Consider the following 25,448-nt stretch of genomic DNA (forward strand, 5'->3'; position numbering starts at 1 on the left):
CGAGGATGGGGAGTACACTGCAAGGAGTTAACCGCCCAAGGGCAGTGGAACGCAGAAGAGGCGGGATGGAACATCAATCGCCTAGAAGCGCGGGCAGTCAGGCTAGCCTGTCTGCGGTTCGCTCACAGACTTCGGGACAAAGCGGTCAGAGTAATGTCAGACAACGCCACAACAGTGGCCTACATCAACCAACAGGGGGGAACCAGAAGCCAACAAGTGTCCCTAGAATAATATATATATTAGCAGTGCCTAATATATATATGAAATAAAGTGTCACTTTATTTCATATATATATTAGGCACTGCTTATATTTATATTTATTGCTACGTTAAATAGTTATACTTCTTATATAAAATATTATATTTCTTTATTTATTACCAGTTAAAATATTATTACTTTATTTAGCACCATGTTAAATTGTCAACCAGTTATACTGTTCCATATGTTATACGGTTCCATGTAAAGCTCCGCTCTTTGTTGAGCAGTTCTTCGTTGTATGTAAACCGGAGTGATTTGTAGTCCCTACAAGAACTTCGGTATATAAAAATTAAAAATAAATAAATAAATAATAGAAATAGACCCCCTGATGGTGTGGGCGGAAGCAAATCTCCAGGAGATCTCCGCTGTCCACATCACCGGGAATGACAACATCACGGTTGACTTCCTCAGCAGGGAAAGTCTAGACCCAGGAGAATGGAGGCTGTCGCCCGCAGCCTTCCAAATGATATTGAATCGGTGGTGGACACCGGTCATGGACCTTCTGGCAAACAGATCCAACGCCCAAGTGTCCAGATACGTCAGCCGCAGGCGGGAACCGCAGTCCCAAGGGATCGATGCCCTGGTACAGACCTGGCCACCGGGGACCCTGCTATACGCCTTCCCGCAGTGGCCCCTATTGGGCGCAATCATTCACAAGATACAACTACACAGGGGATTAGTTCTTCTGGTGGCTCCAGATTGGCCAAGAAGACCCTGGTACGCAGACATGAGAAGGCTGCTGGCAGGGAACCCCCTACCCCTGCCTCCACACAGGGACCTGCTACAACAAGGTCCGATCCTCCACGAGGACCCAGCTCAATTCTCTCTTACGGTCTGGCCCTTGAGAGGGCCCGCCTGAGAAAGAGCGGATACTCGGGGGCTGTAATCGACACCCTCCTCCAAGCACGCAAGTTCTCCACATCGTTAACGTACATAAGGATTTGGAGAGTATTTGAAGCCTGGTGCGAAGACCACAACATCAAGCCATGCTCATTTAAAGTTCCTGTGATCCTGGAATTCCTACAGAATGGACTACAGAAGGGACTGTCCCTCAACTCCATCAAGGTACAGGTGGCCGCACTGTCATGCTACGACTCCATGAGCGAGGGCGACAGCATAGCCTCTCACCCGGACTTGTCACGCTTCCTAAAAGGAGTCAAACACATTCGTCCACCACTAAAGTGGCCGGTACCTCTGTGGAATCTCAATCTCGTCTTGGATTTCCTAGCGGGAACCGCCTTCAGACCCCTCTGAGGACTGTCCCTCCGCCTGTTAACCTTAAAGACAGTGTTCTTGCTGGCAGTTTGCTCAGCACGCCGCATCTCGGAACTACAAGCACTGTCCTGCTGTGAGCCATTCCTCAGGTTCACCCCGGGAGCCATCCAACTACGCACGGTTCCCTCCTTCCTCCCCAAAGTTGTCTCACACTTCCACCTTAACCAGACCATCTCGCTACCAACGACGGATGGCTTGAAGAATTCGGAAGAAGCCCGTAGTCTACGCCACCTCAATATCGGCAGACTCCTATCCAGAAAGCTGGAAATGTCGGAACCTGTATGAAAAACGGACCACCGCTGGATCAAGGAAGTCATCAAAGTGGCCTAAGTAGAAGCTGGCAAGCCACCACCTCTACAGGTCAAGGCCCATTCTACCAGATCCCAGGCAGTATCCTGGGCAGAAACTAGAATGCTGTCACCTGCCGAGATCTGCAGGGCAGCAACATGGTCCTCCATCCATACCTTCTCCAGATTCTACCGCCTGGATGTTCAGGCTCGGGAGGACACGACATTTGCAAGGACAATTCTAAGTGGGTCACGGGCAGCCTCCCACCCGGTTCGGGAGTAGCTTTTATACATCCCATTGGTCCTGAGTCCATCTGCTACATGCTAGGAAATGGAGAAATTACTTATCTGATAATTTCGTTTTCCTTAGTGTAGACAGATGGACTCAGCATCCCACCCTTGGCTGCCGTTACACATGGTCTTTCAAATGATTCAAAGGTAAGCCACGTTTTCATTTAACTAGCGCATCCACCCTGCCGGTGTTGACGCTTTCCGGTTGAGTACACTGGCAGTCTCCAGCTATAGTCAATCAACCAGTTCAAGTTAATCAAGTTAATCAAGTTTTAACGTTTAACTAAGTTATCAAGATATTCAAGTTAATCAAATTATTAAGTTAATCAGTCAGTCACACATATCCACAATGCTTTTCGAGGAGAATACTGAGGATCTGCACTTCCTGCAGGGGTATATGTACTAGGGGCTGACGTCTGATTGAAATCTGATCTGTCTCCAACTGCTAGCAGGAGTACACTATACCCATTGGTCCTGAGTCCATCTGTCTACACTAAGGAAAACGAAATTATCAGGTAAGTAATTTCTCCATTATATATCATATAATTTGGATATAAATAGCATCAATTTTAATGGTAGGTACTGAAATAATAGAATCTGATTTATAGGATAGGCAGTAGTAACATTAATAGTATCAGCTCTTACCATTGAATGCTTGGCTAGGAAGCCAAGTTTTCATCTTCTTTCCAAAAAGGCAGTAGTTTCCATTCTGGAGTAGCATTTCAGGTAGTGAATTCCAGAAGGGAGGGGTCTTTCCTGATATGGTCCCATGTTGAGTTTAAGTGCTTTATTTCCTTAGATGAGGGTGCAGTTATGGAGGTTCCTTGGTATGACCTTATAGGTCTGGTTGTCGAGGAGAGAGTTTATTCTTGACATAGTCTGGGCCTTTCCCTTTAAGGATTTGAAAGTTAATGCACTGGAAACGAGTGAAGTTTTACAAGAGTGGATGTGATGTGTTTGTGGTGTTGTTGGACATTATCCAAATCTCAGGCTGCAGAGAACAGCTCTCTGATTCCTGTACTAGCACCTCCTCTCCCATGCAGCATGCAGAAAACAAGAAGGAAAGGAACAGGCAGTGCAAAGAAGAGCCACTATGCTCCTGAATCCATTCTCCTGTGATTGATTTGTGGGGAGGGAAAGGAAGTAAATGCTGAAAGGGCAGTTTGGGAGGGTGTGATTGTTGGGAGAGGTGAGGATGGGGTTGAATGCTGAAGGTGAGAGAATATAAAGGCTGGATTGGGTGGAGTGCTAGAGTCAGGCTTGAGGAGGGGGAACCAAGGGGAAGGGTGCTGGAGTGGGGGAATCAGAGTGCTGGGGTTGGATGTAAGAAGGGAGAAATGCTGGACTCATCCCTGAAGTGGAGGAAGAGAGGTTGAATGGGGAGGGTGGAAGAGGGAAAGTTGACACATCGCCTCCCACCGATCCACTCCAATCTCAGGTATCCTGAACTCAAAGTTCCCAATTATGTTTATATACCTCCACTTCTAGTTTATTGTTAAAGACATAATGCTGTGCTAGATGGACCTTTGGCCTGACCTAGTTTGGCTGTTCTTGTGTTCTTAAGGTAGCTAAGGACAATTTGAAAATAAAGATGACTTTATTAAGTTATCAAAATATGTTGCATTTACATGTTTTCCAGGAACAAATTTTAAGCCACAATTTTTTTCTTTTTTGCTTTGAAGTGTATTAAAGGCACATTCATGTATACATATTATCCCAAAGTTTCTTTTTAGGTCCACATTAGAAAACCGAAAACATTTTGAAGATCCTTTCATCATAGAAAATCTAGCACCTGTGCAAAACAGATTATCTGAAATCTATAAAGTGAAATAAAATACTAAAGAAAAACTGTGAAATTACAATTTACAGAAAATGTATGATGATTAGGCATCATTTACATTTACAATTTCCTACATGTTTTAGAAAAATGTTACTTTTTTATACTAAAGACAACTTGCAGAAATTAGTACTTCATTAGTTAACAGGTTATGAAAATCTAAAGATGGTAATATTCCTATCTCTTATTTCCTTCAGCTTACACTTTCCTTTAAATTGAAATTGCTTGCTTTAAAATAAAACTATTAATAATTAGCAAAACATTTTCTGTCTGACCATTTCTATAATTATCTGGATTTTTCATCCACATGAAAGAAAAAAATAGGAAGAGAGAAAAATAGTGTGACTAACAAAATGCTTGACTTATTCCAAACTTAGTTTTCTTCTTGTCATTGTGTGAATAGCTGGATCCTTAAGTGGTTTTAGAGGAGCATCTCTGCAACAGTAGAGTATGGCAGGCATCGCATACACGCACTGGTTTAGGATAGGATGGCAGGGAAAGTTCATTATTGGAACAGCTGTTGCAAAAAATGTCTCCACAGTTCCTACAGTGATGCTACAAGATAAATGAAAAAGAAAAAAATAAAGCACTGAACATCAGTAACTGGGTATAAAACTTTAACACTAATACTGTGTAAAACACTTGGAAGAAAACTAAAGTCTTTAGTCAACTGAAGGTGGTAGCAGTCTGATTTGAAGTAATTCAAATAAGGTGTTTTCTCAATAAATTAAGATATATACTTAAAACAAAAAGGGACACAAAATATAAACAGTATAACAAGTATTCTAAATATGTCCAGGTATAGCTGGAGAAGGGCTACAAAAATGGTGCAACTTTGAACCATAAGGCCTATAGCATGAGATTTAAGCACCTTCATATGCATAGCCCTAAAAGAGGCTAGGCTAGACACATTGAAATACCCCCAAGATTGTAAAAGATGCAAACATATTTTGACTGAGGAAAATTTGCAGACTAAAGGCTCATGATACAAAGCAGGAAGAGAAGGGTAGACTGAAGAGCAATCTAAAATTGCCCCATACATCACTACTCTATGAGAAAGCAATCATGCTACAGTAATAAGGCAAAACATTATTAGAATTTAAAAAGATATGGAACTTGATGGGAAAGTAAGGGTCAAGCAAGCTGTTAAGACAGCTCTTATTGCATTATGTAAGGAAAATAAGCAGATTAAATGGGCCTGCTCTGTTTTTTTTTGTCTGCATTAATTTTTCAGTTTTTATAAGACCAGTGGGAAGGGAGATGAGAGAGTAATGGAAAGATAGAGGTAAGACTCCAGGGAGCAGAGGGCAAGAAAAAAGGGAAGACGACTAGAAAGGGGAAAAGGAGACCAGGGGGTACAGTAGCAAGAGTGGAAGGAGGAACAAAGCAGGTATTGAATAGAATGGAATAGTGGAAGAGACGACCAGGGACAGTTGCTTGTAAGAGGCAATAGCGTAGGGGAAACCAATAAAAGCTGTGCTGCATACATCTAGTGGCACATAGAAAGAAGTAATAGTAGAACAGAAGACCATGGCGAAAGCATTGAAAAGAAGGAAGAGAGAAGAGGAACAATATGGGGAAAACAGAAAATAAGCCAGTGAAAGAGAAAGGCAACAAGAGACTGGAACAACAGAATGAGAAAAGCAGTAGAAGAGAGAGAGAACTGGAAAAACAATGGAAAGGGGAATAGGATACTGGGCAAAGATAGTGGGGGAGGAACAAACCAGTGAGTGAAATTGTAGAGGGAAGGGAAATTGGGAAGAGTATCACAATAGTTTGTCAACTCCGATTCCTCTTATTAGATGTTGATTTTATCATCAAAAGTGCTGCATATATGCCTTGTCTATTATCCCCCAGGCTGCTAACCTCTATTTTTTCTCCATTTTTTAAAATGTTATTGTTTTCAAAAGTCAATTTAAATAACATGGTTACAGTTGAGGATTTTAATATTCATGTTGATGTTTCCCCATTACCATTGTATATGGACCAGTTTCTTGAGATCTAGAAGTTGCTGGGATAGCAGCCAATTGTGGATTTTTCAGCACATACAGTGCATTCAGAAAATATTCAGACCCCTTAACGTTTTCCATCTTTAACATTATGGCCTTATTCTAAAATAGATATGCATTTTTTCTTTCCTCAATCTACACACAATACCACATAATGACAAAGCAAAATCAAGTTTGTAGACATTTGTGCAAATTAATTAAAAATAAAAAACTGATATCACATTCACATAAGTACTCAGACTGTTCTGTCCCCAGCAGTGGGTACATGTTTGTATCTGTATATACTGTAGCTTATCTGTGTTTAGTGCAGCCCCCTCCCTTCTGGGAACACTGAAACACTTTTTGTAACCCACGATAAAAACCTGTGAGCCTTGCCTTTAAGGGAGCTTTGCCCTTAAGAGAAGTTGACTTCCCCCTTTGCCTTCTCTCACTTGGGAAGAGCTTGAATGCCCTCTCAATCTAATTTGAGTCTTCCTTAAGTGCCTTATTGGCTCACGGGACTGCCCCTTCATGCTCCCCTTGTGTCACATGGGTCTTAGGTTCGCTGCCATTGGACCTTGCCCCTCCTGTTTCCAGCTTGTGGAGGTGTTTCTGTAACAGCTCTCTAGGAAAGTTTCAGTCTTGCCCATGTGGGCTTCAAAGCCAGCAGCACTTTGTAAAGCTCTGTGAAACGATTGGCTTTTTTAAATTTCTTCTTTTCGCTTTGTTCTAAAAAGATTAAATCAGCCTCAGAACCCTCTTGCCTTCTCACCCTGCAACTCAAGAAACTCTGTTCTCCCTTCTCCTACCTATCTCCAGCTACAAACATCTTTGCCTGGGGCTACACGTTTGGAATGCAACAATTGTAAGTAATGAAAAACTGCTTGTACAATAAAAAATTTCAAACTTAAACTTAAAGATCTTTGTCTTGAGGACTGATTGGGAAGAAAAGTTAGCTGTCTGGATGAGAAAATACGTATGTTTTTATTGAGCCAGCACACAGACCCTTTGCTATGACACTTAAAAGTTGAGCTCAGGTGCTTCCTGTGTTTTGTCCCCAGCAATGGGTACATGTTTGTATCTGTATATATTGTAGTTTAGCTGTGTTTAGTGCAGTCCTCCCTTCTGAGGATTCTTAATACTGAAACACTTTTTGTAACCCATGATAAAAATCTGTGAGCCTTTGCCTTTAAAAGGAGCCTTTGCCCTTAAGAGACGCTCCCTCCCCCCTCCACTTTCTCTCACTATCAGAAGAGCTTGAATGCTCCTCAGTCTAACTTGAGTCTTCCAAGGTGCCTTATAGGCTTCATGCTCCCCCTGTGTTACATGGTTCTTAGGCTCGCTGTTATTGGACCTTGCCCCCTGCCCCCAGCTTGTGGAGGTGTTTCCTTTAGCAGCTCTCGATGAGCGTTCAGTCTTGCTCCACGCCTGCTTCTGAGCCAGCAGCGCTCTGTAATACTCCCTGAAACTCCCTTTTCTCTTACTGCCTTCTTCTAAGGACTAAATCAGCCTCATATTCCTCATGCTTCCTACCTCTACCATAAACCAACTCCTGCAACACAAGAGACTCCCTTCCCCTTCTCCTGCCTCGTCTCCAGTTACCAAAAATCTTTGCCTAGCAGCTCACATTTGAATTGCAACAATTGTAAGTAGAATTTACCTGTACAATAAATAATTTCAAACTTAAAGAATCTTTGTCTTGAGGACTGATTGGAGAGAAATTTTGACTGCCTGGATGGCAAACACGGATGCTTACTTGATTCAGAACAGTAATAAACCCATATCAAACAGAACAGTAAAAAACCCGAATCAAACAGGAAGATAGTGAAAAGCCAGTGAACTGAAAGCATTTTTAAAAGAACTGTATACAGTGCAATGAAACAGGAACTCCATCCCCAAAGCACAGTCTGTGACAGGGAAGTGTACATTGAGTAGAAATCGTTAAAGGTGAAGGATTGTTAAAGGCACCACCTTGCACTTGAATAAGCCTTCCACACCCTTCAGCTGTGGTGAGAGGCCAGGGAATCAAATATAAAAACCCTAAGGTTGTGAAGATTTATATTTTCAGAACTGAGTCTGCAAAGCATTAAAAGAAGCAAGCACAGATGTGAAATGAGCCTATACTGCAAGCAAAGTATACAAAGAGTTGCAAAGAAAGCATTTTAACTCCATGCAACGTCCGCCAGAGTTCAGTCTCTAGACAAAGGACTTAACGACAGTCTAAGCCCATTCAAGCTTCCCTCTTGCCAAGCAAGGAATTTCTCACCTATAAGCAGCTTGCCCCTCCCTTTGCCACTGCTCCTGTAGACTAGAAGCAGAGTGCAATTAGTTGCCATAGATACCAGATCTCTGCTGACTCCAGGGATGGGGAACAGAAAGCCCAGAGGCAAACTTTCCTGAAGTGTTAGCTGGCTGTGTCCCCCTGCGTCTAAAGTATTCAAAAGTCCATCCCTCTTAACTCCAGACTTGGTGACTGTCAGAAGCTTAGCCTGAGCAGACCTGATCACTGTTAAGAAAGAGTCATGCTGAAGCAGCGGCGCAGCAGGACACCTCAAAACAGCTAGCTAGAACCATGGGACTAACAGATGACACAGAGCAAAAAGGGGAGAACGTTGAAGGGAGGGATGAAAGCAGTGAATCGAAGAGATTATGTGTACTAACAGAGGAAGCTACGCAGAGATATGAGACAAGAAGACAGGGGCATAAAAATAGGATAGAAAGAGAATGGCATAACGTCGAGCAGGAAAGGGAGAAGGTCTGAGAAAGCCCTACCAACCTTAAGTACCATATAGAACAGCTGAAGCTTCGTTCCCAAACCTATCGGCTCATCACAGCAGAGGTCCTCTCAAGTTCTTAACACAAACTAACACTGCAGAAAGACTTGAAGAAAAAGGCCCCCAACAGAATTTAGACCAAATAAGCCAGAGAATGGTAATGGATACCATTAACAGTGCAGAAGCAAGCGATTCAATAAGCGAGGTCGACTCGCAGCACTCTTACACCTCTAAGTATACAACGGGGTCTGTAAGGTCACACAGGTCAAGATACTTGAACCGCTCTCAACTCAGCTCAGTCGCCCTCCAAAAGAAAGCAGAGTCTCAAGCAGCCATAATATGCATACAGTATGCTGAACAAGAAGCGGTCCTTAAAAGAGAAGGGCTCAGAATAGAAGAACAACAACAGAAGGCTGCTGCTACAGCTGGTGCTACAGCTGCTGCCGAGGCACACAGAAAGGCTGAACTAGATATCGCCTTGGACGTGTTGCAGCAGAAAAGAGAAGCAGCAGCCCTTGAAGCCAAAACTAAGGTATTTGATGCGGCCCTGGACCAAGGTGGTTGGGGGGACCCACTCAGTTCCATGGTCCAACAGGACATGGCCTAGCGGATGCTTCAGTATGTCACAGCTCACCTTCCAACTCACGCCGGCACCAAAACGCCGCCTCCCTCAGAGCAACCCTCGCATCATGGGAGAACATGCTCCCCCTCACAAATGGCTGCCTTGACCAAAGAAATCGGACCTGAAACACAAAATGCCATGAATACTAAACGCCATGGAAGTGATCCACCGGCTCTGAATCACATGGATGCATCGCAATTAACTCACACGCCAAGCACACGCCCCAAGGAAAACATTTCCGTGCAACCATGGATCCCAGCGTCCCGTGGGGATTGGGAACGAGAAAGAGCTAGGCAATTACACTCGAAGAGCTACAGCTGAGTACACTGTGACTAAACAGGAGACAATTGATCAACCACGTCCCGAGCCAATGTACAACAAAGGTGACATGCACAGTCAGCCACAAGACACCCGCCCGTCAAGACCTATTGCCTTTCAGAATAAGTCTTCAGAAAGAGAAGAACTAGCAAGGTACATGACCCGCCGGGAATTCATAACCGCAGGGCTTTACGAGTTCAACGACCGCCCTGAGAGTTACAGGGCATGGAAATCTGACTTCCAAGATGCTGTGAAGGATATGATATTGACTCCAAAGGAAGAGATAAACTTGATGGTAAAATGGTTGGGACGTGAATCGGTCAAATGCATGAAAGGATTAAAAAACGTCTACCCATGTGATCCCTTTAAAGCGCTAAAAGAAGTATGGGAGAGACTTGAGTGATATTATGGGGGACCCAGTTGCCATAGAGAATGCGTTCGTGAAAATGGAAAACTTTCCAGAAATATCCAGTAGAGATAACCGAAAGTTGCAAGAATTGGGAGATCTCCTCCAAGAGGTGGAGACAGCTAAGGCTGAACTCATTTATCTGAGCCTCAACCTTCTGGACACACCACGAGGCACGAACACCATCACGAATAAACTGCCACGCGATACACAAGATAAATGGGCATCCCATGGTGCACGATACAAAAAAGACCACAAAGAGTACACACCTTTCCACGTCTTCACAAGGTTCATACGAGATTTAGCAAACCATAGGAACGACCCTAGCTTCTCATTCAGTACACATGAAATACACAGAATCAGCCACCGAGTGGGCGAGAGACCAACCAATAAGCATAGCAGCAGCAGGAAGCCCATTTCTGTGCAGAAAACGGAAGTGTCGCCTGCAGCACCTACATCAGATCAACTTCCCAGTATCAATAGAGCAGAGGATCCAGACCGACAGTGACCAATACACAAGAAACCTCACCCATTCAGAAAGTGTCGAGGATTCAAAGGGAAACCTTTAAAAGAACGCAAAGAACTGTTAAAAAGGTACAGAATTTGCTACCGGTGCTGTTCTTCATTTAACCACATGGCTAAAGACTGTAAAATAGCCATTAAGTGTTCAGAGTGCGGGAGTGACCAACATGATTGCGCCCTGCACCCTGACGGAGCAAGATATCATCCTTCGGGAACCCTACACCCTAGTCCAAACCACGGCAGGGAGGAAAAGGCAGAACGAATGCCAGAACTTGAAGTGATCCCCAAATGCACCCAAGTGTGTAGGAGAAATAGCAACGGGAAATCCTGCACAAAAATATGCTTAGCTAGAGTGTACCCCAAGGAGCAGCTGGAGAAGGCAGTCAAAATGTATGTCATCATAGATGAGCAGAGCAACAGATCCCTGGCAAGGCCAGAATTCTTTGACTTGTTTGATATCTATGACCACTACTCCCTGTACAACCTCAAAACCTGCTCAGGGGTTACCTGAGTGACAGGGAGGAGAGCAGGCGGATATGTAATAGAGGCGATAGACGGCAGCAACAAGTCAAACTTGCCCATGCTCGAGTGTGACCAGATGCCTGACAACAGAGATGAGATCCTTACACCAGAAGCCGCTTGGCACCATTCTTATCTAAAGTCCATAATGCATCAGCTTCCACCACTAGATCCGGAAGCAGAAATCCTGCTGTTATTGGGCAGAGACACACCAGCACTGATCAAGGTCCTGGAGATATGTGATGGCCCACCAACCGCTCCCTATGCTTACCGACTCACCTTGGGATGGGTGAAAGTCGTCGATGTCTGCTTGAATCAAACAAGAAGACCAAGTGTTCATGCATACATTACGAATGTCTTAGAGAATGGATGTCCTACTCTGTTTGAACCATGTCCTAACCATCTAAGCACCAAGGAGATCTTAAGCTGCGAGGAACTGAATCTCAATTCAGCTACCAGTCAGATCACCTCCCCATCAGATGTAGAACATCATCTAGGGAACTCAGTGTTTCAAGTCACCAAGGATGATGACAAACCTACTCTTTCTGTAGAAGACAAAGAATTCTTAAGAATTATGAATAAAGAGTTCTTTATAGATGAATCAAATAGCTGGGTAGCTCCTCTACCATTCCGGACACCCAGACCTAGACTCCCTAACACAGAGAACAAGCACTCTTATGACTTATGTCACTGCGGACAACTCTGGAAAGGAAACTGGAGACGAAACAACACTTCATTAACTTCATGACAACAGCCACGCAGAGCTAGCTTCACCCTTAAGGGATAATGAAGAGTGTTGGTACTTGCCTACCTTTGGTGTATACAATCAGCAGAAACCGGGCCAGATCTGGATCGTCTTCGACTCCAGTGCGCAGTTTCGTGGAACCTCACTCAACAATGTGCTTCTCACGGGACCTGACATGATCAATAACTTGTTAGGAGTAGTGATCCGCTTCAGAAAAGAAGCAGTCGCTGCAACAGCCGACATCCAACAAATGTTCTACTGCTTTGTCGTGCACCAAGACTACAGAAATTACCTAAGATTCCTGTGGTACCATGACAACGACATCAATAAGGAGATTGTGGAATACCGGATGCGAGTGCATGTCTTCGGTAATAGTCCATCTGCAGTAGCCACATACAGGCTCAGAAGGACAGCCCAAGAAGGAGAAAAAGAGCACGGCGCAGATGCCAGACACTTTCTAGAAAAGGACTTCTATGTAGATGACGGACTAAAGACCTTACCTACTGCAGAGGAAGCAATTGCTTTAATAAGGACGACACAAGCAATGCTGGCAGGTGCCAGTCTAAGGCTCCCAAAATAGCCTCCAATAATTCTGAAGTAATGAGAGCATTTCCTTCAGATGATCATGCCAAAGACTTAAAGAACTGAAGTTAGACTGTTTGTATTTCCCAACCCAACCACCCCTAGCTCATCCCTTAAGGGTAGATTTTCAAAAAGCGCGCCTTAGCGTACTTTTGTTGGCGCATCAGGCGCCAACAAAAGTACGCTGGATTTTAGTAGATACACGCGTATCCACTAAAATCCTGGATCAGCGCGCGCAAGGCTGCCGAATTCGTGTAGCCGGTGTGCGCCGAGCCGCGCAGCCTGCCGCCGTTCCCTCCGAGGCCGCTCCAAAATCGGAGCGGCCTCGGAGGGAACTTGCTTTCGCCCTCCCCTCACCTTCCCCTCCCTTCCTCTATCTAACCCACCCCCCCGGCCCTATCTAGATCCCCCCTACCTTTGTCGGGGGATTTACGCTTCCCGGAGGGAGAAGTAAATCCCCGTGCGCCAGCGGGCCTCTAGCGCACCGGGACGGGACCTGGGGGAGGTTCCGGAGGACGCGGCCATGCCCCCGGACCGCCCCGTGCCGAAACCACGCCCCCGGGCCCGCCCCCGAAATGCCGCGTCCCGCCCCGAAAACGCCACGCCGATCGGCCCCGCCCCCGACACGCCCCCCTCGAAAAACCCCGGGACTTACGCGAGTCCCGGGGCTCTGCACACGCCGGTAGGCCTATGGAACATAGGCGCACCGGCGCGCAAGGCCCTGCTCGCGTAAATCCGGGCGGATTTACACGAGCAGGGCTCTTAAAATCCGCCCCTTAATTTATAGGCAGGTGCCACTTTCACAAAAAAAAAAAAAAAAATCAACAAAAACTTTATTGAGAATTCAATCAGACCCCGGTAGGCCACTACCAGACACATAGTGAATTCACTAATACATTTAAAGGAAGTTAGACACATTCCTACTCCCATAGCAACCTAAAACTTAACTAGGAACTGATCAAAATTGAGATGAAGGCAGCAGTCCAGCAGCAAGAGGGGGGCTTCCCAGTCTTTTGCATCGAGTGTCACATGTACTCTTATTACTCCCTCTCTTAGTCTGTCAATCTTTCCATCTTTTCCCTAAACTATTACTCTCAACTTTAGTTTATCTATGCCCTCTTCTGTTCATTCCCAGTACTTTTGTTACCTTCTTATAACTATAGATCTCGCCCTCTGTATATATGTATATAAACCGTTCCTTCCTGACCCTTTCTCTTTCCTTCCCTAGAGAGATAACGTTCCTGGATGGAATAAATGATAGCTTTATGGAGCAATTGGTTCAGGAACCGACGAGAGAGGGAGCAATTTTAGATCTAATTCTCAGTGGAGCACAGGACTTGGTGAGAGAGGTAACGGTGGTGGGGCCGCTTGGCAATAGTGATCATAATATGATCAAATTTGATTTAATGACTGGAAAAGGAACAGTGTGCAAATCCAAGGCTCTCGTGCTAAACTTTCAAAAGGGAAACTTTGATAAAATGAGAAAAATTGTTAGAAAAAAACTGAAAGGAGCAGCTACAAAAGTAAAAAATGTCCAAGAGGCGTGGTCATTGTTAAAAAATACCATTCTAGAAGCACAGTCCAGATGTATTCCACACATTAAGAAAGGTGGAAAGAAGGCAAAACAATTACCGGCATGGTTAAAAGGGGAGGTGAAAGAAGCTATTTTAGCCAAAAGATCTTCATTCAAAAATTGGAAGAAGGATCCAACAGAAGAAAATAGGATAAAGCATAAACGTTGGCAAGTTAAATGTAAGACATTGATAAGACAGGCTAAGAGAGAATTTGAAAAGAAGTTGGCTGTAGAGGCAAAATCTCACAGTAAAAACTTTTTTAAATATATCCGAAGCAGAAAGCCTGTGAGGGAGTCAGTTGGACCGTTAGATGATCGAGGGGTTAAAGGGGCACTCAGAGAAGATAAGGCCATCGCAGAAAGATTAAATGATTTCTTTGCTTCGGTGTTTACTGAAGAGGATGTTGGGGAGGTACCCGTAATGGAGAAGGTTTTCATGGGTAATGATTCAGATGGACTGAATCAAATCACGGTGAACCTAGAAGATGTGGTAGACCTGATTGACAAACTGAAGAGTAGTAAATCACCTGGACCGGATGGTATACACCCCAGAGTTCTGAAGGAACTAAAAAATGAAATTTCAGACCTATTAGTAAACATTTGTAACTTATTAAAATCATCCATTGTACCTGAAGACTGGAGGATAGCAAATGTAACCCCAATATTTAAAAAGGGCTCCAGGGGCAATCCGGGAAACTACAGACCGGTTAGCCTGACTTCAGTGCCAGGAAAAATAGTGGAAAGTGTTCTAAACATCAAAATCACAGAACATATAGAAAGACATGGTTTAATGGAACAAAGTCAGCATGGCTTTACCCAGGGCAAGTCTTGCCTCACAAATCTGCTTCACTTTTTTGAAGGAGTTAATAAACATGTGGATAAAGGTGAACCGGTAGATATAGTATACTTGGATTTTCAGAAGGCGTTTGACAAAGTTCCTCATGAGAGGCTTCTAGGAAAAGTAAAAAGTCATGGGATAGGTGGCGATGTCCTTTCGTGGATTGCAAACTGGCTAAAAGACAGGAAACAGAGAGTAGGATTAAATTGGCAATTTTCTCAGTGGAAGGGAGTGGACAGTGGAGTGCCTCAGGGATCTGTATTGGGACCCTTACTTTTCAATATATTTATAAATGATCTGGAAAGAAATACGACGAGTGAGATAATCAAATTTGCAGATGACACAACATTGTTCAGAGTAGTTAAATCACAAGCAGATTGTGATAAATTGCAGGAAGACCTTGTGAGACTGGAAAATTGGGCATCCAAATGGCAGATGAAATTTAATGTGGATAAGTGCAAGGTGATGCATATAGGGAAAAATAACCCATGCTATAATTACACAATGTTGGGTTCCATATTAGGTGCTACAACCCAAGAAAGAGATCTAGGTGTCATAGTGGATAACACATTGAAATCGTCGGTACGGTGTGCTGCGGCAGTCAAAAAAGCAAACAGAATGTTGGGAATTATTAGAAAGGAATGGTGAATAAAACGGAAAATGTCATAATGCCTCTGTATCGCTCCATGGTGAGACCGCACCTTGAATATTGTGTACAATTCTGGTTGCCGCATCTCAAAAAAGATATAATTGCGATGGAGAAGGTACAGAGAAGGCTTACCAAAATGATAAGGGGAATGGAACAACTCCCCTATGAGGAAAGACTAAAGAGGTTAGGACTTTTCAGCTTGGAGAAGAGACGACTAAGGGGGGATATGATAGAGGTGTTTAAAATCATGAGAGGTCTAGAACGGGTAGATGTGAATCGGTGATTTACTCTTTCGGATAGTAGAAAGACTAGGGGGCACTCCATGAAGTTAGCAAGGGGCACATTTAAAACTAATCGGAGAAAGTTCTTTTTTACTCAACGCACAATTAAACTCTGGAATTTGTTGCCAGAGAATGTGGTTAGTGCAGTTAGTATAGCTGTGTTTAAAAAAGGATTGGATAAGTTCTTGTACGAGAAGTCCATTACCTACTATTAAGTTCACTTAGAGAATAGCCACTGCCATTAGCAATGGTTACATGGAATAGACTTAGTTTTTGGGTACTTGCCAGGTTCTTATGGCCTGGATTGGCCACTGTTGGAAACAGGATGCTGGGCTTGATGGACCCTTGGTCTGACCCAGTATGGCATTTTCTTATGTTCTTATGAACTTGGACCTGAGAGTGGACACACCTCCTCTCCAATGAAGCCTTGGATTAAATTGGGACGTAAAGAGAGACGTCTTCACATGCCAAGTCTCAACCCAAGATAAACTGTATACTCGCTGAGGTGTCTTGTCCATAGTCAACAGCCTGTATGATCCACTGGGGTCTGTGGCTCCAGTCACGATACAAGGAAGAGCCTTGTTAAGAGAACTCTCATCAAGTACTACCGAGTGGGACATCCCACTACCTCAAGCAATGAAGCCAGAATGGGAAAAATGGAAGAGCTCCTTAAAAGTGCTTGAACAGTTCCACATACTACGTACTTATGTCACAATGCCACTTAATACAGCCAGCCACCAAGAGGTCTGCGTTTTTTCTGATGCATCTATGAAGGCCATAGCTGCGGTAGCCTTTTTGAGAGTGACAGACGCAGAAGGAATAGTGTGTATGAGTTTCATCTTTGGCAAAGCCAAGTTAGCACCACAGTCTAACCACACCATACCACGTCTGGAATTGTGTGGAGCAGTGCTAGCAGTGGAAATAGTGGAGTTGATAACAGCCGAAATGGACATGCAAAGTGATGCTATCCATCTTTACACGGACAGCAAAGTAGTACTGGGCTACATCTACAACCAGACAAGAAGGTTCCATGTATAATTTTGAACTGACTGATAAACCTAAGCATACAACCTCACCTAGCATCTTATAGCTATTATAAATCTCTGTACCGTTCCTTACAGGCACCTGTCTAGATGTTAAAATAACAGTTAAGCAACATTACTTTAAGTGCCTTATTGTTAACCGTTGTGACGGCTTCTAGCTTAACGACGGTATAGAAAAGAGTTTAAATAAATAAATATGCTCAACTCTGGGGTTCAGCCACTCAGATCCGCTCCGACTGCGGAACTAACTTCGTAGGAACCTATGAAGAGTTGAACATTGCATCTGTTAAGATTGACTATCCTACCGTTAAAAGGTACCTTTGTGATCAGAAATGTACGTGGATATTCAATCCACCCCATTCTTCACACATGGGAGGATCATAGGAGCGAATGATCGGGATGGCACGCCGAATTCTGGACGCCATGTTAATAGAAACCAAGCCAACTCGACTCATCCATGAACTCTTAACCACCTTTCTGGCAGAAGTGGTAGCCATAATAAATGCAATACCGCTAGTTCCAGTGTCACCTGACCCTGAGTCGCCACTGATCCTAACTACAGCCATGCTTTTAATGCAAAAGACAGCATTCCTGTGCCACTGGGAGATTTTGACAGCAAAGAGCTCTACAAGCGTCAATGGAAACAAGTCCAACAGCTTGCCAACTTCTTTTGGAGTCGTCAGAAGAAAGAGTACTTGCCAACTCTCCAGTATCAAAGCAGTGGAAATCCAACAAGCCCAACATCCGAGAAGGTGACCTCATCCTTCTCAAAAACTGCAAAGCCCAACGCAACAGCTGGCCTCTGGAACTCGTCGTCAAGACTTATCCTGGAAACGACAGACATGTTCGCAAGATTGAAGTAAAGACTGTGAACCAAGGGACAGCCAAGATCTTCTACAGGCCCATTGATGAGGTGGTGCTCCTCATGCCACACGAAGAGACTTGAACTCTGTGGACTGTTGTCCACTTCAGAGACTCTCTCTCTCTTTGTGTTGTCTGTCTCTTGTTTCAGCTTGGTGAAACCCTTTGAAGAAGACATTGCCTGGATGACTGAGAGACCGAGATGATCGTGAACCTCCCGGAATGTCGAAGGATCCAGTTATAGTGAACTTTGCACTTTTGCATAATGATATAAGAACTGATATAGTGGTATCTTGGGATACCAGACAGGGAGTGTTCTGTCCCCAGCAGTGGGTACATGTTTGTATCTGTATATATTGTAGTTTAATTGTGTTTAGTGCAGTCCTCCCTTCTGAGGATTCTTAATACTGAAACACTTTTTGTAACCCATGATAAAAATCTGTGAGCCTTTGCCCTTAAGAGAAGCTCCCTTCCCCCTCCACCTTTTCTCACTATCAGAAGAGCTTGAATGCCCCTCAATCTAACTTGAGTCTTCCTAGGTGCCTTATAGGCTCAAGGGACTGCCCTTCATGCTCTCCCTGTGTTGTTACATGGTTCTTAGGCTCGCTGCCATTGGACCTTGCCCCCTGCCTCCAGCTTGTGGAGGTGTTTCCTTTAGCAGCTCTCCACGAGAGTTCAGTCTTGCTCCACGCCTGCTTCTGAGCCAGCAGCGCTCTGTAATACTCCCTGAAACAATCAGGTTTTTTACCTTCTCTCTTACTGCCTTCTTCTAAGGACTAAATCAGCCTCATATTCCTCATGCTTCCTACCTCTACCATAAACCAACTCCTGTAACACAAGAGACTCCCTTCCCCCTTCTCTTGCCTCATCTCCAGTTACTAAAGATCTTTGCCTAGGAGCTCACGTTTGAAATGCAACAATTGCAAGTAGAATTTGCCTGTACAATAAACAATTTCAAACTTAAAGAATCTTTGTCTTGAGGACTGATTGGAGAGAAAGTTTAACTGCCTGGATGGCAAACACGAATGTTTACCTGATCCAGAACATCCTATTTCCATTGATCATCCTTGAGATATTTCTCCAACTTGATTGGAGTCCATCTGTGCTAAATTCAATTGATTGCACATCATTTGGAAAGGCACACACCTGCCTATATAAGATCCCACAGTTGACAGTGCATTTCAGAGCAAAATCAAAGCCATGAAGTCGAAGGAATTGGCTGTAGACCTCTGGGACAGGATTGTGTCGAGGCACAGATCTGGGGAAGGATATAAACAATTGCAGCATTTAAAGGTCCCAAAGAACACAGTGGTCTCAATTCTTTTTAAATGGAAGAAGTTTGAAACCACCAGGACTCTTCCAAGAGCTGGCTGCCTGCCCAAACTGAGCAATCGGGGGATAAGGGTCTTGGTCAGGGAGGTGACCAAGAACATGATAGTCACTCTCACAGAGCTCCAGCTGTGGAGATGGATGAAATTGCAAGGACAACCATCCCTGCAGCATTCCACCAATCAGGCCTTTATGGTAGAGTGGCCAGACAGAAGCTACTCCTCAGTAAAAGGCACATGACAGACTAATTGGAGTTTGCCATAAAGCACTTAGTCCCTCACAGAATGAGAAACCAGATTCTCTTGACTGATGAAACCAAGATTGAACTCTTTGGCCTGAATACCAAGCATTATGACTGGAGGAAACCAGGCACCACTCATCACCTAGCAAATACCATCCCTACAGTGAAGCATTGTGGTGGCAGCATCATGCTGTGGGGATATTTTTCAGCTGCAGGAACAAGTCAGGACTAGTCAGGACAGAGGGAAAAATGAACGGCACAAAGTACTGAGAGATCTTTGATGAAAACATGCTCCAGAGTGCTCTGGACCTCATACTGTTCACCTTCCAATAGGACAATGACCCTAAGCACACAGCCAAGACAATGCAGAAGTGGCTTCGGGACAAGTCTATCAATGTCCTTGAGTGGTTCAGCCAGAGCCTGCTCTTGAACCCAATTGAACATCTCTGGAGAGATCTAAAAATAGCTGTGCATCGATGCTTCCCATCCAATCTGACAGAGCTTGAGAGGATCTGCAGAGATCCAAGATTGTAGTGTCATACTCAAGAGGCTGTAATCGCTGCCAAAGATGCCTCAACAAAGTTCCGAGTAAAGAGTGCTTACATAACTGTGATATTTCAGTTTATTTTTAATTTGCATAAACTTCTACAAACCTGATTTCACTTTGTCATTATGGGGTATTGTGTATAGAGTGAGGAGGGGAAAATGCATATTATCCATTTTAGAAGAAGGATATAACATTCAAAATGTGGAAAAAGTGAAAGAGTCTGAATACTTTCTGAATGCACTATAGATTAGGCCACACACTGGATCTTATTTTTATGAACACCTCCTTATTAATGTTGTTTTTTTTCAATTTGGCTACTTGTTGCGAAAGTGTTGCGGTCTGGTCATTATTTCATAGCCTTCAGTTACCCTATTTTTAATCAGCCTTTGAATTCAAAATCATTAGGCCATTCATTTAGAAGAGTGGCTGTGAATCTCGACCATTTTAGGGAAGCAGTTTCTGTCCTCCCTGTTCTTGATCATTCATCCATTGAGACAATAAGATCATGAACATTTTTTATGATATAGCCCCTGAGAAATTGCTCTGTGTCAGACATACTAAGAATGCCAAATGGTATACCGCTGAACTGTTAACGGTGCAAGGTTTGCTCCTTTGAGCGATGCTAGTGCCAACACCAGTCTCGTAGGGTTCTGCAATCATACAGGTCACAATTGGATATTTAACAGAAAGCTGTGAAGGATTTTTTTTTCTACACAGCTCCCAAAAGGCATATCAAAATCCTGTTTTGTATCATAAAATCTATGACTTCTTGTCGTGGGAGTAATAACATACTGGCCTGCTCCAATTCCAGTGTTTCATTGTGTGATCAGTTTTTATTTTCACCTAACCTTCTTTAGCAGAGGCTTTGATAGAAGTCAGAGTGCAGTTCTGACCACTGCATCTCAAAGGATATATAGCTGCACTGGAGAAAGTGCAGAGAAGGGCGACCAAAATAAGAGGCATGGAATGGCTCCCCTATGTGGAAAGGCTAAAGAAGTTAGGGCTGTTTAGTTTGGAGAAGACAATTTAAGGGGGGATATGATAGAAGTCTACAAAATCATGAAAGGACTTGAACAAGTTAATGTAAATCGGTTGTTTACTTTCTCAGATAATAGAAGGACCAGGAGGCACTCCATGAAGTTAGCAAGTAGCTCATTTAAAACAAATTGAAGAAAATTCTTTCACTCAGCGCATAGTTAAGCTCTGGAGTTCATTGCCAGAGGATGTGGTTACAGCAGTTAGTGTAACTGGGTTTACAAATGGTTTGGAGAAGCACCTAGAAGAAAAATCTATAAACTGCTGTTATGGTAAATGTGATTTATATAATGTGATTTATATAATGTTTGGGTATTTGCCAGGTATTGGTGACTTGAACTGGCCACTGTTGGAAACAGGATCCTGGGCTTGATTGACCCTTGGGCTGACCCAGTATGGGATATCTTATGTTATGTAGAGTTTTGTTAATGTGTTTAGATATCTCTGCAAAGGTGGTGGACTTTGGGCATCACATAGATAGGATTTCAGAAAATGCTGGGAAGGAGCCGGCTATCTTGGTACATGTGGGAACCAACATAGGAAAGTGCAGGAGGGTGGTTCTGGAAGTCAACTCTATGATTTTAGGTATGTTGAAATCCAGAACCTCCAGGGTAGCATTTTCAGAAATGCTCCCCGTTCCAAGTACAGGATCCCAGAGGCAGGCACAGCTCCAGAGTTTCAATGCATGGATGAGACAATGGTGCAGGGAAGAGGGCTTTAGGTTTGTTAGGAACTGTGCATCATTTTGGGGAAGGAGGGGCCTTTTCTGAAAGGATGGGCTCCACTTTAAACAGAGTGGAACCAGGCTGCTGGCACTAACCTTTAAAAAGGAGACAGCACAGTTTTTAAACTAGATGATGGGGGAAAGCGACAGTTGTTCAGATGCGTCTGGTTCAGAATGATGTATAAGAGAATGGAATTAAGGGCATCCCAGGAAAGAGGGCGCAATAAATGCTAACGTGGACAAGGTGACTTTAAGTAAAGAGCAGGAAGATTCCAAATTACCCTTGTTAATTGATAAGCAGGTTGTTCATACAAACAAAAAACTTACTTAGAAATGTCTATATACAAATGCTAGAAGTCATAATGGAAATTTAGAATGTATAGCACTGGATGAAGAGGTAAATATAAATTGGCATCTTAGAGAGCTGGTGAAAGGAGGATAACCAGCATACACATTATATAGAAATGATAGGATGGATCAAATTGGTGGAGGGGATTAAGTCAAATAGGATAAAAGTTCTGCAGGAAACAAAATGCAATATTGAATCTTTATGGATAGAAACTCCAGGTGAAAAGGAATAAAATAGCAGTGAGGATGTATTATCAACCACCTGGCCAGAATGAACAGACAGACAATATAATGATAAAAGAAATTAGAGAAGCTAACAAAATCAGCAATAATCAATGATTAAAATTACCTGAGTATTGACTGGGTGAATGTCATATCAGGACATGCCAGACAGACAAAGTTACTAGATGAAATAAATGACTGCTTCATTGAACAGCTAGTAAAAGAACCATCAAGAGGGAAACTATTTTAGACCTAGCCCTTAGTGGAACATAGGATTTGGTGCGAGAGGTAACAGTGTTGGAGCTACTTGACAATAGTGATTACATGATGATCAAATCTTTCAGGAAATGGAAAGAGATCCCAATGAAGAAAAATGAAAATAGCATAAGCATTGGCAAGTTAGATGCAAAGCATTGATAAGGTAGGCAAAGACAGAATTGGAAAACAAGCATGCTGTGGAAGCAAAAAGGAAAATTAGTTTTTACCTGTTAATTTTCGTTCCTGTAGTACCACGGATCAGTCCAGACAGTGGGTTGAGCCTCCTTTCCAGCAGGTGGAGACAGACTAAAACTTGAAGGATGCCCTATATCAGGACAGAGCCTATCCTCTACCCCTTCAGTATAACGTATGTCAAAGCATAAAACAACAAACCCAAGAATAGGATCAAGCAAGTAACTGTAAAGCTCAATGGAGCAAATATAGAATAATGTAGAAAAACATAGTATACCTATACGCTCTTGCATCAACTTGGTATAAGAAAACGACCAAGGCTTCCGGTGTAATTGCTCAGTAATCTTGCACGAAGAAATATATGAAAATCTGCAGACCTGCAAGAAAACAAGCTTCGAGAGGACAGAAGACAGACAGGGAAGGGCGTCTGGACTGATCCGTGGTACTACAGGAACGAAAATTAACAGGTAAGAACTAATTTTCCTTTCCTGTACGTACCCGGATCAGTCCAGACAGTGGGATGTACCAAAGCTTCCCTAAACTGGGTGGGACCGAGACAGTCCCGCTTGAAGCACTTGCCGCCCAAAGGAACCGAACACCGGAGCGTGTACATCCAGATGGTAGTGCCAAGCAAAAGTGTGCAGAGACGTCCAAGTGGCGGCCCTGCAAATCTCCTGCGGGGAGACAGATTGACTCTCCGCCCAAGACGTAGCCTGAGAATGCAGAGAATGGGCTTTCAGACCCTCAGGAAGCGGACGACCTTGACAAAGATACGCCGAGGAAATGGCTTCCTTCAACCACCGCGCAATTGTGGTCTTAGAAGCCTGTTTACCGCGGTTGGGACTACTCCAAAGGACGAAGAGATGGTCCGATACCCGGAAGTCATTGGTGACCCGGAGAAAGCGAAGCAAGACTCGTTTTACATCTAGCCGACGAAGGTCGCCACCCACCATACGGGCAATCTCCTCCGGAGAGAACGCTGGGAGTTCGACCGACTGGTTGACATGAAAAGCGGAGACAACCTTAGGCAAGAAGGAAGGAACCATCCTAAGAGAAACCCCAGAATCCGAGAAACGCAAGAAGGGCTCCCGATAGGACAGCACCTGAAGCTCGGAAATACGGCGAGCAGAGGAAATAGATAGATATAGTATACTTGGATTTTCAGAAGGCATTTGACAAAGTTCCTCATGAGAGGCTTCTAGGAAAAGTAAAAAGTCATGGGATAGGTGGCGATGTCCTTTCGTGGATTGCAAACTGGCTAAAAGACAGGAAACAGAGAGTAGGATTAAACGGGCAATTTTCCCAGTGGAAGGGAGTGGACAGTGGAGTGCCTCAGGGATCTGTATTGGGACCCTTACTTTTCAATATATTTATAAATGATCTGGAAAGAAATACGACGAGTGAGATAATCAAATTTGCAGATGACACAAAATTGTTCAGAGTAGTTAAATCACAAGCAGATTGTGATAAATTGCAGGAAGACCTCGTGAGACTGGAAAATTGGGCATCCAAATGGCAGATGAAATTTAATGTGGATAAGTGCAAGGTGATGCATATAGGGAAAAATAACCCATGCTATAATTACACAATGTTGGGTTCCATATTAGGTGCTACAACCCAAGAAAGAGATCTAGGTGTCATAGTGGATAACACATTGAAATCGTCGGTACAGTGTGCTGCGGCAGTTAAGAAAGCAAACAGAATGTTGGGAATTATTATAAAGGGAATGGTGAATAAAACGGAAAACGTCATAATGCCTCTCTATCGCTCCATGGTGAGACCGCACCTTGAATACTGTGTACAATTCTGGTCGCCGCATCTCAAAAAAGATATAATTGTGATGGAGAAGGTACAGAGAAGGGCTACCAAAATGATAAGGGGAATGGAACAACTCCCCTATGAGGAAAGACTAAAGAGGTTAGGACTTTTCAGCTTGGAGAAGAGACGACTGAGGGGGGATATGATAGATATGTTTAAAATCATGAGAGGTCTAGAACGGGTAGATGTGAATCGGTTATTTACTCTTTCGGATAGTAGAAAGACTAGGGGGCACTCCATGAAGTTAGCATGGGGCACATTTAAAAGTAATCGGAGAAAGTTCTTTTTTACTCAACGCACAATTAGACTCTGGAATTTGTTGCCGGAGGATGTGGTTAGTGCAGTTAATATAGCTGTGTTTAAAAAAGGATTGGATAAGTTCTTGGAGGAGAAGTCCATTACCTGCTATTAAGTTCACTTAGAGAATAGCCACTGCCATTAGCAATGGTTACATAGAATAGACTTAGTTTTTGGGTACTTGCCAGGTTCTTATGGCCTGGATTGGCCACTGTTGGAAACAGGATGCTGGGCTTGATGGACCCTTGGTCTGACCCAGTATGGCATTTTCTTATGTTCTTATGTTCTTAAATAGAGACCAGAAAGACAGTCTTTAGAGTAAGATCCTTGAGCGTAGCGTGGCAAAGAGGATCGAAGGGAGCCGCACAGAGAGCACAAAGGACTAGGTTGAGACTCCACGACGGACACGTGGCCCGAGAAGGGGGGCGGAGGTGTCTAACGCCCCTCAGGAAATGAATCACGTCAGGGTGAGCTGCTAAGGCATGACTATCCACCCGACCCAGGAGAGAGCCGAGCGCAGAGACTTGAACGCGTAGAGAACTGAAGGAGAGGCCCTTAGAGAGACCCTTCTGAAGAAAAGAAAGAATCAAAGGAATCGATGTGGAGCGCGCAGGGACACCCGCCTCCGTACACGCGGGCTCAACAACTTTCCAGATGCGCACATAGGCCAGAGAAGTCGACTGCTTCCGGGCTCGCAGCAGAGTGGAGATGACCTCCTCCCTATAACCTTTGCGCCTCAGGCGACGCCGTTCAAAAGCCAGGCCGCAA

General features: G+C 43.8%; 1 protein-coding gene across 3 annotated transcripts in view; it reads right to left on the reverse strand.

Moving 5' to 3' along the window:
- Positions 1-3,689: 3,689 nt before the first annotated feature.
- RUFY1 (RUN and FYVE domain containing 1) overlaps positions 3,690-25,448 on the reverse strand; it is a 653,398-nt gene continuing 631,639 nt past the window's right edge. For all 3 annotated transcript variants that reach the window (XM_029583262.1, XM_029583264.1, XM_029583261.1), the window contains one exon: positions 3,690-4,503. In XM_029583262.1, the coding sequence (XP_029439122.1) occupies positions 4,360-4,503 (144 nt within the window). In that variant the 3' untranslated portion in view covers positions 3,690-4,359. The remainder of the gene's footprint in view (positions 4,504-25,448) is intronic.

The sequence above is a fragment of the Rhinatrema bivittatum genome, chromosome 18 (assembly GCF_901001135.1).
Source record: "Rhinatrema bivittatum chromosome 18, aRhiBiv1.1, whole genome shotgun sequence".
Classification (NCBI taxonomy): domain Eukaryota; kingdom Metazoa; phylum Chordata; class Amphibia; order Gymnophiona; family Rhinatrematidae; genus Rhinatrema; species Rhinatrema bivittatum.